The 15,643-nt window shown below is 41.3% G+C and overlaps 1 protein-coding gene across 13 annotated transcripts in view; it reads left to right on the top strand.

Moving 5' to 3' along the window:
- Positions 1–15,643, top strand: part of DGKI (diacylglycerol kinase iota) — a 252,712-nt gene that overhangs the window by 195,552 nt on the left and 41,517 nt on the right. For 7 of the 13 annotated variants that reach the window (XM_080390858.1, XM_080390851.1, XM_080390860.1 and 4 more), the window contains 2 exons: positions 7,289–7,314; positions 9,036–9,095. In XM_080390858.1, coding sequence (XP_080246984.1) covers positions 7,289–7,314; positions 9,036–9,095 — 86 coding nt within the window. The remainder of the gene's footprint in view (positions 1–7,288; positions 7,315–9,035; positions 9,096–15,643) is intronic. The other 6 variants (XM_080390859.1, XM_080390857.1, XM_080390854.1 and 3 more) reach the window with 2 other exon arrangements.

Genomic DNA, 15,643 nt, shown 5'->3' with positions numbered 1-15,643 from the left:
ATTAGTTTCCATTACAGATCTTTATTAATAAAGAGCTTTTTCAAATAGCATCCAGTCTCTTGACATCTAGTCTGTTGTTTTGCCAGCACCATTATGTGGTGTGGCTTGATCTCATTTTTTTCTTAGATCCACATCAACTACTGTCTTTCCTTTTCCTTTTGACCTCCAAATTCACCAATCAATTGACACATAGGTCAGTGAAGGTTTTGAAGGTTTAATTCAAATCTGGGAACAGAAGAATAGCATTTCAAAGAAGCTTGCATCAGTCCCTCTTCAAAATGAGTCTTACGTTCCCCTGAGATACTTCGGTGTCATGTGGTGGTAACAAAAAGAGAGGCCAAGTGTTTAAAGAAAACTCAGCCAAACAAAAAACCAACCCAGGATCACTCTACAGTGATCCCACTGGTCATTTGAAAATACCTTATTTTTTCAAGTAAATAACAAGACAGTTTTCTTACTTCGTGTTTTGACCTTTATTCCAAGGTAGAACTATCTTTTTCAAGATGAATGTGTTAGAACGCTTCTTTCTCCTTCTTCTTTTTTAAATCAAGGTTAAGCATGTTTGGGTTTACGTGTGATTTTGCAATAAAATCTTTTATTCCCTTGTTAAGCAGCAATTCCCAGGCAGCTCCTCTGGGTGTCAGTACAACTTCAGCTATACCTGCAGTGTGGCGTTCCAAGTCTTCATTGAAAGCGTTCCACAGTGGACAGAGAAATGGTAAGAGGTAGAAAGTTAGATAGTAGTAAGGAAACATATGGAACAATAGAAGGGACACAGACACGCCTGAGACACAGCAAGGAATACATCTGAGCTGCTCTTGTTTTCCTAAGAAGCACCAAGCTGCATTCCTGTGTGTTGGACTGTTTGTGAACAGCACGAGGCAATAGTTTATGCGCGGGTAGGAACTGAGGCTGCCGGAGGAAGTTACAGAGATGCTAGAAAAAGTACTGATCTTTGCCTTTAGCAGAATTCGAAAAAATGGGGCTCTCCAGATTGTTGTTACAGATTAACAGGACATGTCTGAACAGATTTCTGCAAAATAATAACTTGAATGGATTTTTTTTTTTATTCAGGGAGCATTGCTGTTCAACATTTCCCATGTGTGTGAGGTAGTATGGCCATCGTCTATGGGAAATACTTGAAAGGAATGACAGGAGAGCTGGGATAGTAGAAGAAAGCTTTATAGAGAGACTCATAGAACTGCAGAAAAAATTAGGCTGGGAAGGACCTCTGAAGGCCATCTAATACAAACCCTATTCAAAATAGGCCCAGCTAGGTGAAGTTGTTTAAAGGTTTTTCCAGATGAGTTTTGAATATCTGCAAAGCTGGAGATTCAGCGATCTTTCTGTACAACCTGTTCCTCTGTGTGTTCATCTACATGGTGGAAATTTTTTTCCTAATATTTTCCTAATACACAATCTGAATTTCCCATGTCCCAGCTTGTGACTGTCACTTCTTCTTTATTCAAGTGGATGCTAGCTCTGTTTTTTTTATACCTTCCCATTAGGTAGTTGAAGGCAGCAGTAAGGTTTTCCCTGAGCTTTCTCCTCTTACTGAAAAAGTCTAGCTCCCTCAACATCTCCTCATATGTCTGTCCTCATGTGCCCTCACCACTTCTGCAGCCCTTTGTGGAACTCAGTCCAGTTTGTCAATGTCTGTCTTGTTCTCAAGTCTCACAAGCACCGAGTAGAGGTTAGAAATCACTTCCATCTACCTTATGCCTATGCTTTTAAAAATACAGCCCAGTATGCCATTGGCCTTTGCTGTTGCAGGGAACTGTGCTGACTGATGTTCAACTTTTACTCCACTAACACCCTGAACCCTTTTCTGCAAAACTGTTTTCCAGCTGTTAGACCCCCAGCCTGTCTTGTTACATGGGTTTATTCCTCCTGCGGTGCAGGGCTTTGCATTTGCCTTTTTTGAACTTGTTAGGTTGCTGTTAGCCCACTTCTCCAGCCTGTCGAGGTTGCTCTGAATTTGGCATGTATAGGGTCAAAGTGGTAGTGTGAGGAAGCTCTCAGTAATTCTTAGGCTTTTATTTTTCATCAAGTCCCATGGCAGAAAATGGTCATCTCAAGGGTGAGCATTATTTTTAACTCTTATTGAATGCCTCCAAGCAGGAGATGCTGAGGGACCATGAAAACGGGCAGTTCTGCCTTTTTACCAGTAAGATACGAAGATATGAGACACTGTCTGCAGCTGGGGCTGCAGGGGATTTGCAGTCTGACACATCGATACAGATGGCTGAATGAGGGGATTTCCTCACCTTTATTTTAAAAATACTTAATGTGCTAAAAATTTTCTTTGATTACAATCAGGGAATATGTGAATAAATCCCAACAGGTATGCTGCTTTTGATTCTGAAGAGATGCACATATAGAATGAGAAGGAATGGGTTTAATCTGAAACCTCTTCCCTTCCCCTCATCACAGGCAGCTGTTATCAGACTGAATTAGAAAGTTTGCAGAAATACATTGCTTAAGCAGGAAAAAAGGGGAATGGTCATAAAACCAAGCAGAATTGCTGCACGCAGATTATTTGCCCTTTGAAATGTAAATGGCTGGTTTTAAATAGGCCTGGTGCAGATGGTTTCTGCTACAGGTTTATTGATTAAAATAGCTGCTTTACTTCAGCTCCAGGTTTGTTTCTCCAGAGGCTTTTGTCTTCATGAATAATGTACCCATTTGCTGAAATTTTGTTAGAGTTCATCTGCTGGAGGCTGGCTGTATTTCTCTAGGTTCCTAAGCCTCGGCTGACTAGGCTCAAAATTGTGACAGTCCCTGCCCTTCCCTCCTTACAAATGAATATTCCCTCTTCCACCCTTCCAGCACTGAATGAATCTAGTGCTTGCACATTGGAGAGAGCACTTGGAAACAGCTGTGAGTGTTTGGCTGTTTGGGGAAGGCTTGTACGATACTGAAGCCTGTCTTGGCTATACCGGGGATTAGATTTTTGTCAGCAATTGATCCAAAGCCTGCAAGAGTGAGTGGAAAAATTCCAGCGAGCTTTGGATCAGACCATTAACTCTGAGGCATGGTGCTGTTTTAGGTGGGCATGTCTCATGCCTTCAGTATCGTAAGTCTTCCAATTTGCTGGAAGCATCTAGTAAATGTATGATTAGGGGCCTAGGGGCTTTTTCAATTATTTTTCAGGCTTTTTAATGCATTTCTAAATATGTATACCTCATTTCCTGGGAGATCCTTGTGTGTTTTGTGTTAAGCACAAAAGGTACTGTTGTGCTTGGGTGGGGAGCGGTGGAACAGGCAATGCACAGCTTGCCCTTGCAGACTGAGGCTTGCAAGTGCTGTTCCTTTTCTGAGTAGAGCTTGCCACTCTGCAACATGAGGAGAATGCTGCTGCAGGACATATATTGAAAGGAGGGGTACAAACAGCATGGAAAGCAAACAGAGTGATAACATACTTTGCTTCCTCCTCCTTTTTGATCCCCGTTTCCCTGTTGTCATAGTGATATTTGTTTTCACTTTAACTAGTCACTACAGCAATAGCTTTTCATAAAGCATCTGTCAAAACAGGACAGGAGAAAAGTCAGATTAATGCCTTTGGTGAAAATATTTGAAATTGGGCTTCCTTTTCACATTTATGCATGGGGAAAGGGCATTGTTGGCAGATTTAATCTCATGGTTCTGGAAAAGGAGACAGCAATAGACAATCTGGCTTCTTCACTCTCCTGGGGAGGTGATAAGCCTTTCTTTCTACAACTTAATTTTACTCCAAGATATATCCAGAAAAAAACTTTTAACAGTTGATATAAAAAATAATTGATTCTGTTCTGAAATGGCGAAGAACAGGATATTACAGTGCTTGAACCTTTTCCTGAAGGTTTTGGGGGTTTGATTTATTTTGTTTAACCAAATGAAAATCTCTTCAAGATTTCATTTGGCAAAGTGTTTTAACCCAGGTGGGACCACAGATCTTGACAGCATATTAGTTCTTCTGAAGCATCTCTGACTTTAAGGCAGGGAGGCTGTGCTGCTTTATGACAGTCAAACACACAGCTCGAATCATACTGGGAGGGCAGCTGACAGGTGCTAGGTAGATGGTTACTGTGTGGATGTTAGCAGCTGAGAATCCTCCCTTCTCAGGGCACCCATTTGGTGACCAGTGCTGCCACAGTATATCCCTCACACCTCTTACAGACTTGAGAGAAAAATGTGTGACCGGAAATATGAGCATCCACTGGAATTTTTTCTGTCAGGAAAGCCCCCTGTGGCTGTGGAGTGAGTGTATGTGGTTTTGGAGCAGGTCATTAGACTTTCTTTCTTTCCTCCCTTAGAGCCTGTCATAAGCATGGTGTAGACCAGACAATGCGTAAAATGCCCAGCACTGTTACTGAGGACTTCTCAGCAGCCTCTCTTCCTTACATTATAGTTACAAGCAAGACTCCCCTTGCTGTAGTTAGGCCAGTTTGGAAGACCTCCTCCCTGCTAAAATGTATGGCCTGAAATTATAGGAGAATGTTGAAAGTCTTCTCTATTCTTTGCCGAAATATTTCGTTAGAAGTTTAACAAAGGAAACCTAGTTTATTGTGGTTGAAGCTTTAGTATCTCCAGTGACGGAAGCTCTCGTTGAAGTTTTCCTGTGGCTGAGCGATTCACACCCTTTCTTTGTGGCTTTGCAGCTATGTCAGAAAGTTTGAGCTTATGCTGTTGTGTTGCCTTGTGAAAGCAGGAATTGGCTCTCCAACCCTTCTCTTATAATGGTGGGTGAAATGAGCCAAGAAGCTCAAACTTTATTAGGGTGAAGCGGAGGGGTGCATATGTGCACATCAAGATTCTGTGCATATATAAACCTTATTTTCTCGGGATACTAGGCTACAAAGTTCCAAAAGATGCTTGGTGAAGCCATTCAAATGAAAACACTACTAGTAACAGCAGTAGCACCTGTTAGATTTCTTACTGTTCAACTGCTGTGTTCAAGGCACGCAACAAGGTTACATAGCAGTAGTATTTTGAAAAAAACTAATCTTTTGGGTACGGTAAATATCCACAAACATTTTTCATCCCTCCTCTCAATGTTTTAATCAAGAAGACAGTGGTATTTTAATAGTGTCTTTCCTGTTGTTGATGCTTTAAGGAACTAATGACATCTGTTTTACCAGGCATAAAGAAGAGCCAAATTATAGGATAATCTGTACTGTTTATTTTATTGTTTCAAATAAAGATCTGAAAGGTGATAAAACTGTGCAATTAAGAAATAAAATGAATAAATTCTACTGATGCTGTGCGATACTGCATTAGCAATGGGTGGACAGTCAGGATATGTGAGCTAAGGAACCTGGCACAACTACTGCATGCAAAAATATTTTTAATACCTAAAAATGTGCACCTCTTGATACGTTCCCATTCTGCACTGTTTAACCTTGTAGGAAACACTGTTTGGTTTGACCTTCAGAAGGGCTTCTGCTGGGGGTTGTGGAGGAAAGCCTGTAACTAACTAGTCGAAGCAGTGGGACAGAGTCCTAGTGATGCCTGCTAATCTTCTGGGTTACCTGCGTTTCTACTGTATTTCCACAGACAGGGCTGAAGCGCAAGGGCAGAGCTGGCCTGGTTGGCAGCAGAGCAGGATACACACCTAGGGTGTTCAACAGAAATCAGAAGATTTAATGGAGTAGAGGATTAATTAATTCTGATCCATACAGACACATTGGCTTCTTGCATAGTCAGAATCTTAATTATTCAATCACATCTTTTCCTTTCACAGTGACCATTGCTCCAGCTGTGCTGTAAGCTCTTTCCTCTCTTTCTTTGCAAATATCTTTTTTTTTTTTTAAACTAAAAATTTGCATACCTCATTAGGAAAGTTTCCTTATTTTCTTTTTATCTTTCCTGTTTCCATCTACATTATTTGCATATCTGCCTCTGATGTCCTATAATCCCTCAACATTCATTTTCAGACCCCTGTTATGGAATGAGATCATGACTCCTTCCTCAGCTCTTTTATTCCTCTAAATCCAGGGTTTCTAACCCTTCTTTTCCAGCCCTCCAACCTCAGCCCCTGCCGACTCAGTTAATATACATGTGCTCTTTCCCCCTTTGTTCCTTCATTTCCCTTCACCCTTATGTGGCTGCTTTTCTTAGGTCAGCTGTGATCTGTTTGCTGGCAGCACTAACATTTCTAAATCTTTGGTAATTCATTATTCTTGTACATTGGTGCAAAATTAAATGTATCTTGGAAAGGAAGCATGGGTTGCCTCATTCACCGCAGCAGCAAACTCATCGTTACCTAGGTGGGAAGGATATATATCTGCAGTTGAAAACCTTTGCTGGGGAAATGCTGAGGCAATGGTCCAATCCACCGCATGCTGTCAGTCTGGTCTAAATAGCCAAGGCACATCCCAGGTTTGGCTGTGCAGTTAGCCCCAGTTCTGCTAAGCCAAGGAATGGCAGCAAAGGGAAAAATGGAGGGCAACTACTTTACACCTCTCTATGTTCCTTTGTTGTGGGTGCTGGCCAAAATGATGAGGAATGTAATCCTTAGCGATGGGAGCTGTGGCACAAATCTCTGGAATTCAGTGGGGCCTTTCCATTCATCACCAGGGGCACTGAGAGGTCCCTCATGTTTTATAAACCCTCCCTCTCTTGGAGTACTATTAGAGGCTTCAGCTGCTGGTGAGGCTGTCCTGTAACTCTTGTGCTGCTGCTGTTATGTTGCTTTTTTTACTGTACTTACATCTGTCCACACTTTTTTTTCTTTTTGTCTTTGTTGCTTTTGTGAAGATGGCATGAACTTTATTAATTATGATTAGTGTGTTGTGCTAGCCACTATATTGACTCACGGTAAGAAAAATGGCCACCTTAATGACTGTGAGTTCCCATGAAGCTCTAAGTTCCTCAACCACCCCTAGCTGTGACATTTTCTCCTGGACCACACTTAATTATGGTCCCTTCAATAATATCTGGAGGATCAGGACTTTCTGACCAGTATGTCAGCTATTTCCAACAGTAACAGTAGTAGATAAGTTTTTTTTGCCAAGTACCTACAGACACTCTTGGCATGAGTGCTTAACAGTGCAGCTGACAGCTGCCTTAGGGACATGACTCCATATGGCCACTCTGGTCTGCAGAATCTGCTGCTAGAGTATGTCTCTGCCTTTTTCTACCCTTTTCTTGTCAGTTGCCTTCCAGCCCTCTCTTCTAAGGAATAAAGAATAAAACCTAAGAATAAAACCTTCAAATTCCTCTAATTCCCATTTCCCACAGTTACATTGAACCTTATTTATAGCCTTTTCATACCAAATATTGACTGGACTTTGTTGTTTTATTCCAGGTCACCAGTCTCTTCAGAAGATCAAGGTAAGATCTGTTTTGTAGATACTAATAGCATATTACAAAAGAGACTGCAGACTAGCTAGTAAGCTGTGTTTTAACACAGTTGTGGTAGAGAAAAATTACTTTATAAAAATGAAATGTTGATGTTGCTCAAATGTTGTTCACCCCTAGACATCAAGTCCTTGTTCATTTAGTTGATTTAGTTGGGGCTATCAGAAGTTAAGCCTGTGTTATTTATAAAATCAAATGGAACTATTGTGTTTGCTATTTATTCACACAGCTGCATATGGCTTCACCTATGGGAAATTATGTATGGTCTTTAAGGACGATACATGTTTTTTGTGAAGATGACCTGATCTGTTATGACTGTTATAGGACAGCACCTTTGTAGCAGAGGAGATTGTATTATGTTTTAAAGGCTTGAACCCACGTTATCTTGAGTTACCACTAAAGTCAGTGTGGTAGCATGGTATGGAATTTAGTGTGGCTAGGAGCTTCTACATGTAAAAAACTCATGGCTTGACTAGCAAGAGTTGCAGGTTATGGTAATATGCTTGCTCTGAAGGAGACTGAAGGATCTTTCCCTATGGACTAAAGAGGGAGTTTGCAGTGACTAGCTGGTTAATAACTTGACCAACTTAAGTGCTTAGAGCTAGGTGGTATAAATATTCCTCTAGAGTATATTAAAGGGGTGACGTTACTACTGAAATCCAGGGGCATACACCAAGTGAGGTGGTAATTGCACTGGCAGAGCTACACAAGGAATGGGAAAGAAAAAAAGAAAGGGAGACTAACTGAGAGGAGAAAGTTAATCATGTAGCTGTGAATCAGGAATATTATTTTAGACCACAAATTAAATAAATATATATATTTTATTTTGGCATTCAATTTGCGTGCAGTTACACAATCAGCAAAATTACTGGACAATACAATACGTGTTGTTCAGGAAGGGTCCAGATGGGGAATAGTAAGGGCTGTTGAAAATGGAGATATAAGGAGGTCTGAGCCTGGAGGGTGTCATTGAAGTATGTTCTGTGGAGTGTGGAGTGACTAGGTGGGTATCAACCTACATTGTCCTTGGCTTCAGCCAAGATCTTTTTAGTTCAGTATAGTGGCTGTCAAAATAACAGTCATTCATAAATTCTCTTCCGTCTCCTCGGTGTGTCATTTCTTAGTAAAGAAAATTACAAAGCAAGCTGTAAAAATGGACGAACATGTCACACCAAAGATATATCTAGACCATCGAGTCCATTCCTAGTGTTCCATAGCAGTTGATCTCCTGAAAAATAAGAGCATGAGAATGGCAGAAGTATACAGTTTTAATATCCTGGTGTAAGGTATCAACTTTCTGTTATTTACAGATCATTGACTTTGTGAACCAGAGGTAGTTTTCTTGTTTAATAGTTTATCTGCTTTTTACCATGACCAGAGTTTCTTAATATAAAGTACTGGAAATTTGGAGAAGTTAATAGTATACACCATTTTTCCAACCCTCAGAAGAAATTTGAAAACATTATGGTCTAATGTACTATTTCAAGACCTGAACCTGTTTGTCAGTGCATAAGCTTGTTAGTGATAGACTGCTCTCGCTTTTGCATTTCCCTTGCAATTATTCTATTGCTCTGGTTTTATCTATGAATGGAGCAAGAGACAGTGTAAATGTATTTCCTTGTGCATCTTAAAACTTTAAAATATCTTGCTGTCATAATACTTGCCTTCTTTCCACTATTTTTGTACTGTTCTAGTTTTTCACAAAATCTTCCTGTTTGCCATCTACCATCTGCTGCCAGGATCTGGCTTTTCAGGTTTGATAAAAATCTCTGAATAGTCTCTTCCTTTCCTCTCTTCCGTTAGAAACCTTCTTTGAAATGCAAAGGCCTATGTTCCCTTGACCAATTAGTGATGTGACGGTGCTAGTTATTAGAAGTTTCGTGTTTCGTGACCATGGAGTATCTAACCAGATTTGTCATCTGTGTGAATACATAGGAGCTTCTCTCAAACACAAAAGATTTCCCATGCCCCAGTGACTTTTCAGAAAGAGAGGTCCAATACTTGGATTTCCTCTCTCCCGCTACGCCACATACAGACCATGGTAAATGAGCACAGTACTAGAAGGAAAATGTGACAGAATTGCAGTAGCACAAGCTCTTTTGAGCCTAGGTGCTTCTCAGTCCACTTTATGGACGTGTGGAAACATCTCAAATTAGTCTTGGATCTGAAATCTCTTGTCTAAACAAAAAAGAAAGTGTCTCCTGGGAGAAAGCTGAAAACTTATCTCTGAATTGCCTGTCTTTTGTAGTGTTCATGCAGACCTCTCCTGGAATATTTTTCTTGAAGCAGGTATCCAGGAGGCAGTTTTGAGGCTTTTATTTTCATTAATAATCTGTATTCAACTGTGTGCTTATTCAAGATGTTAAACATTCATATGTATTTTTCTAAGGGAATAATGCTTTGGGATGCACAACGGGGCAAGATCCAACTGTAGAATGATGTATCCTCACTGACATCACTATGTCCTGTGTTTCAGCTGCTCTTTCCTATTATGGGACACCTTTCTAGTGCTGATTTTCTGAAGACATGATGTGTTGGCCGTTACTGAGAGAAGGCACCTTCTCTGTTGCATTGGATCTTTTGTTTTAACTTCTCATTTGGTTCCTGACCTTTGTTTTGTCTGCTTTAATCTTCAGTCATCATTTTTTCTTCTGCTGTTTCTCTGTGGTTTTTTTATTTTCCATCATCCTTGTCTTCCTTTTCAAATGTCTCTTTCCCCTTAACCATGACATTGCATTCTACAAAGATTCTTGCATTGTCTTCCTCACTTTGGTTTCTGAATGTCCTGCTTCTCCTCCAGTGTGGACTGCCTGCTTCAAGCATTAGTTGCAAGCAGTAGCTGTAGCATCTGTAGTGTAGTAACAGAGTTGCTACCAGAATTAGCATCTAATGTGAGTGGCACTTCCATTAATCCCTGACAGGACAATGCATTATGCTGTCTTGAAGAGAGGGTGAGGATAAAGCACCATCTGTCTGGGACCAGGCATCTATTGAACAATTGTAACAGCACACAATGCTCCTTGTTGTGGACATGTGTTAAAGGCACCTTTATCAGTTACAAAACAGAGCCATTTTAATTGGCACAGAAAGGGAAACGGTATTGCTAGAAAATCCCAAAATTCAAAAGAAAAAACCCAACAACCTTAAAGATTTTTAGAAGGTTTGTCTTTGTTCTTTATATTGGTAGTTAGAAAATATATAACTAAAGAGTGAAATCCTTCTTCTTTCCTTTCCTTTTTATTTTTTTTTAAACTAAAAACCCACAAACAAACCAAACAACCAAAACCAAACCACAAAAGCAGTAGGCAACCCCCCTAACCCCAAATTCCCTAGCTGACTGACAAAATGGAACAACCGAAGTAAATGCCAAATCACAGTAGTTTAGACAGGGAATTAGAATGATGACTCTGAAGAATGAAAGGTAAAAGCTACTTGTTCAGTCACGTGACCCTGGTGCAGTTACGTGCCCTGCAGCCTTGGGGACAATGGTCTTTCTTTGGGTGTTGCGACTAGCTGAGAGTCAACAATAAGCAAGTGGCAGGGCCACAGGAGACGTGGTGGATATCATGAGGGAGGGGACAGGCAGCTCCTCTGTTAATGAATGATACCACCTCCTGTATTTTCAGTCTATATAAATCCTGCTCTTATGCTCAGGAGGTCTGAAGCTGTTGGAGGTTACTGAAAGAAACCATATTAATTGTTTCTAGATAGGTATGGTACTGTGATGGGAATGCAGATTTCTAATGCATTGCCTGACCAGTGCACAGCCGTTGCCTGATTATCATTAGGTGAATGACTGAGGTTTACGAAACCCTTCCTTCATCCAACACCTTTCAGTACTGCACTGTACATTGTATGTATGCTAGATTGTGCCCTGTCCACTCCTACTCACAGCCAGCCTGCAGAATACTGTCTACAAATTTTCCAATGCTAATGCATTGAATAATCTTATACTTCACATTACCTTTAGTCTAGTTTAGTCTTGGTTATCTTTACCATTCTTTGGTTACCCTGTGTAACTGAGTTGGCTGTTCTTCATCATCACCTGAACAGCTGAGGGAAATGCTCTTAAAAAGGGTACGATGAGTTCCATTTCCATTTCAGTCTTCTGAAAAAAATACCAGCAAACTCGAGTGGTGCTATTAAGGTGCGTGGACATTGGCGTGTTGTTTATCTAATGACAACTTGGAGCTGATGCAGCTCAATACTTGTTTGCCTAACTTCAAACAGAAGAACCTTGCCTTTGATGGAACTACTCAAAGTTTTAAGTGGCTACACTAATGCAACTCAAGTAGCAGTCAACCCTAGTATTTAATCTTTATGCATCTGAGTTGCATTCTGATCTGGAGACATGAAATTCCAAATATTTATGTCTCTCTTTTCCTGCTTTTCTTGTTTCTCTGTAAACCCAGGAACTGGACTTTTTGCCTTGTTTGATTCCAGCAGACATGCTTTTTTGCTGCATCAATGTAATTTCTAGCAAGCTTTGCTGTGATTAAACTTGGGGGTTGTGGGTTTTTTTCTGCAATAGTTTTCAAATTCATGAAGGAATAGGGGACAACTGAGAGATTAAGACAAGAGACAAATACATTCAAAGGAGAAGTTTTGGAATCTGGTTATTACAATATCATAATATTATACAACAGATGGAGATGAGGGATGATTTTTGTTCTTGGAAAGCCAAACAGCGACACTCAAAGGTCTTTCAGATACTGGCAGATGGTGTTTCCATAACGATACTTACAGTCATCCAGTCTGGATATCCTACCCTTAGAAGGAATTCATGTAGAGCCACGAGTTCATTACAAGTGAAATGGGGTTATAATGGGGACCTTCAAATAAGCCTCTATTAGAAGACTTTTCTGCAGGAATTGCTTGGTTCAAGTTCAGACTGGAAGCTTGGGGTGGGGGGTATAATTCTGTCTCTAGACGTCCCTCTGGGTGGAGAGAGCTGCTGTATGAATTACAAGGAAGAGAGTGATCAAGTACGTACAAGGATGGCAATGGCAGCTCCATCCCATGCAGCAAAATGCTTTAGTATGCATTATCTGCTCCTGCCTTGGAGGCACAACATCCTGTGCATTACAGTATTTGCTCCAGCGCTGTCTGCTCCATTAAAGAGAGGCAGTTTGAAGGCATGTGACGTGGAAGATGGCTTGTAGGAGGAGCCCCAGAAAAAGGGCGCTAGAGTTGAGAGCACTTCCTGGGACCTCCAATACATGGGATTGCCTGTTGTCCCTGGCGGCCTGTAGGAACATGGACTTAACTGTCTCAACCTGCTTTCTTCTTGCTGGAGCCACTTGCCCACTAGTCTTGCTAGTCATAGTCTGCAAAGGGACATTCTCCTCAAGAGTTTTTTAAGCATCCTACCATCCTGAATAAAAGGATGAGCAGGTTATTACAGATGAATCCAAACATCTTGGTGCCATCACAATTTAAAAAAAAAAGCCAAAAAAATAAAAAAGAAAGGGGGGGGGGGGGGGGGGGGATGGGGGACATGTCTGTTTCATATACCAGATTCCTTCAAAAGAGAGGACCGATGGTTTCATGCAGCCCCGGCTGAGAATCTGTATTCTTCAGGGTGATGTTGCAGCCGTTTACCTAGCAACGAATTGAGATGTCTTGGAATGCTTTCTCTGAACAAATTAAAGATGGTACAGTGCGGGGGGCTCCTGACTGCAGGTATTTATTTTGATTAATTAGCCACTTCGGGAAGAAAGCCCTTCTGGATAGTGTTTTGAAAGTATGTCTGTGGCCAACTGAACCAACAGGGGCTTGGGGATCTGTCACATTAAGAAGGGGCGTTTTCTTGAGCCCGTTATATTTGATCAGCCTGTCAGTTTCCCAGGAAAGACGAGACCTTTGGGTCCAACCAGCCTGTCCACAACCTGCATTTTGACAGGAGGGTGATTCGACTAACCTATTCAGGGACCTCCGCTGACAGTGTCACTGAGTCAAATCCCTTATCACAAGTACTCAAATCTCCGGAGACTTACACAAAATGAGCTTCAGCTGAAGATTTTTATTATACAAAATACGAGTTTGTGACAGAGTAAGGTACACTGACTGCAAAACAAGCTTAAAACAACACACTTAATAAGAGCTAGTGTGAGTTAGTCGTAGAACAAAGTTCTTACCCAATAGGCATCCCTATGGGAAGAAAACAAGTTCAGCCTGTCAGCTGATCCCAGAAGTTACAATGGAGTCTTCCCTAACTTCTCCCCTCCTTTGCTTACTTTTTATACTTCACAGTATATTGCATATTCCTTTATCATACATGGGATTGGCTTCGAGTTTCTTGCTTCTAATGTAAATTAGTACACATCCTTAGATAATGGTACTGAAGTTTTTCACTAACTACACATGCTCTCCAAGTGGGATGTTGGCCTCTTTTGGGGGAGCTATTTGAATCAGAGGTCACCATCTCCCACTACTATAATTACCTTTGTCCTACTTTTGACTAATTTTCTGTTGTTGTATGGGGGTTGTAACACATTATCAGCTTGTCTTCTCCTGCAGCCAGAACTTCCTTGCTTGAATGCTCCTTTCTTAGATAACGGTGTTCTTTTCACCATCTGTTGTCACTCATCCTTCCCAAGGCTGACTCCCTTCACAGGTAGGTTGAGTGACTCTAGTCATACATATTTTTGTTACTGACTGGTATCACATGCCCAATGAGGGTGTACCCTGGAGACAGGTAACTTTGGGAAGGAGGTATGCGTCTGTATTATAATGAGATTATTTCATCTGAGGAAAGTAATTTTGCCACAGCAGTTGGCTCAGCGGTGGACATCTTCTCATATATTCTTCATATGACAATTGCTATAAGTTCCCATTCCTGCAGGGAGTACAACAGAGCTTGGCCAGGGGGTCTCCACTCTGCTCCACCCCCCGTTACTCCTGTCAGTAGGTGCTGAGCTGGCAGGAGGAGTTGCGTAGGAAGCTGTGGTAAAGCAGATTCCGTGCATGCCAATCATCCTGAAAGTGATAGCTGTATTTTACCCAAAAAGTTTTCTGTAATACTATGCTTCTATTAGGTCCCAGTTTTTTCTAATCCCCACCCCACACCCCACCCCACCAAGTGATTTTCCCACAGGATCTGCTCTGAGTTTGTTCATTTACTTAGCTCAGCAGAGGCTGGTATCGATACGGACATGTGTTGCCTGTAGCAAGAGAAAGCATTCTATCAAAGCACTTCTCTAGGGCTGAGGGGACGTCCTCTCTGCCCAAAACCTTTAAAAGGTGCTTACACCCCACCTCTTATCATATCTACACAGGCTGAGGGTTCAGTAGGCAGTTGGGAGAGATCTGGCAGATGTGGGCATCTGAATGAATAATAGAGGGAACTGGGAAACATTCATTTCCAGATTGCCACTGCCATTATATCTTTGCCTTCAGGAGAAAGTAGGAGTAAGGAATGTGATGTCTGAATGGGGGCACCTATTTTTGTGCAGAAGCCCTGGGTAACGTTGCAACCTACTTCACTCTATTTTTTTGTTTCTGATGAAGGCTGCTTATGGTCAGAAAAGAGTGGCAACTTGTGAAAGGAAAACAATTCCCTCCACCCCTGTGCTCCCCCACCCCCTGAAGACTCGAGCCAGCAAATAAATGCTTGAACTGACTTTCAGATTCCTTAGTCCTACCATGAAGTCTTAGCTTGTTGAGGAAGAGTTACTTGGATATTGCCAGGCAGAGGCACTGCAGCCGGCCTTGCGGTGGGAAAAACCTGAAGGGAGTGTGGTAGGAGTGCCTGTGATAGTAATGGTCCACGAGGTCAGGAAGGAGGAAGAACAGTGTGGCCGTTCCTTTTTTTTGTTGTCCTTTTTATTTTTTTTAAAAAAAACCAAACCATTGCTTAATTATTTTATGTAGCATTCTCTTCCTGCCAAAGTAATGCTACTCTACTGATAAAGTGGCTGCATTAGTCAGCCAAAGTCTTCTCTGCCTTGTGTTCTCACTTGGTCAGAGACATTTTCCTCCACATCACTCCTGAAAATGACATTAATTGTTCCTGTCTTGGCTTAAAAATAAAAATGGTGGAAGAAAAAAAGGAAAGAATAAACGTGACGATGTCTGCCAGATGGTACTTAGTTTATCTGCAATTGGTCAATGGGGTTTTGGACCATTTACAAGGGAAGTCCTTTTTCTTTACAGTCATCCCTTCCTTTTATAAATCTGAGTTAAATGGTCTTGTAGGAAAAGTTCAACATTAGGGTCTGAATGCTTCCACGCCTAACTATCCACTTCACTCTCAGCTTAGCACCAGTGCCACATAAACAATCCAGGGTGGACTCTAATTGGC

Source organism: Falco punctatus (assembly GCF_963210335.1).
Source record: "Falco punctatus genome assembly, chromosome: 6".
In the NCBI taxonomy this organism is placed as follows: Eukaryota; Metazoa; Chordata; class Aves; order Falconiformes; family Falconidae; genus Falco; species Falco punctatus.
This window is presented reverse-complemented; position numbering and strand designations above follow the sequence as displayed.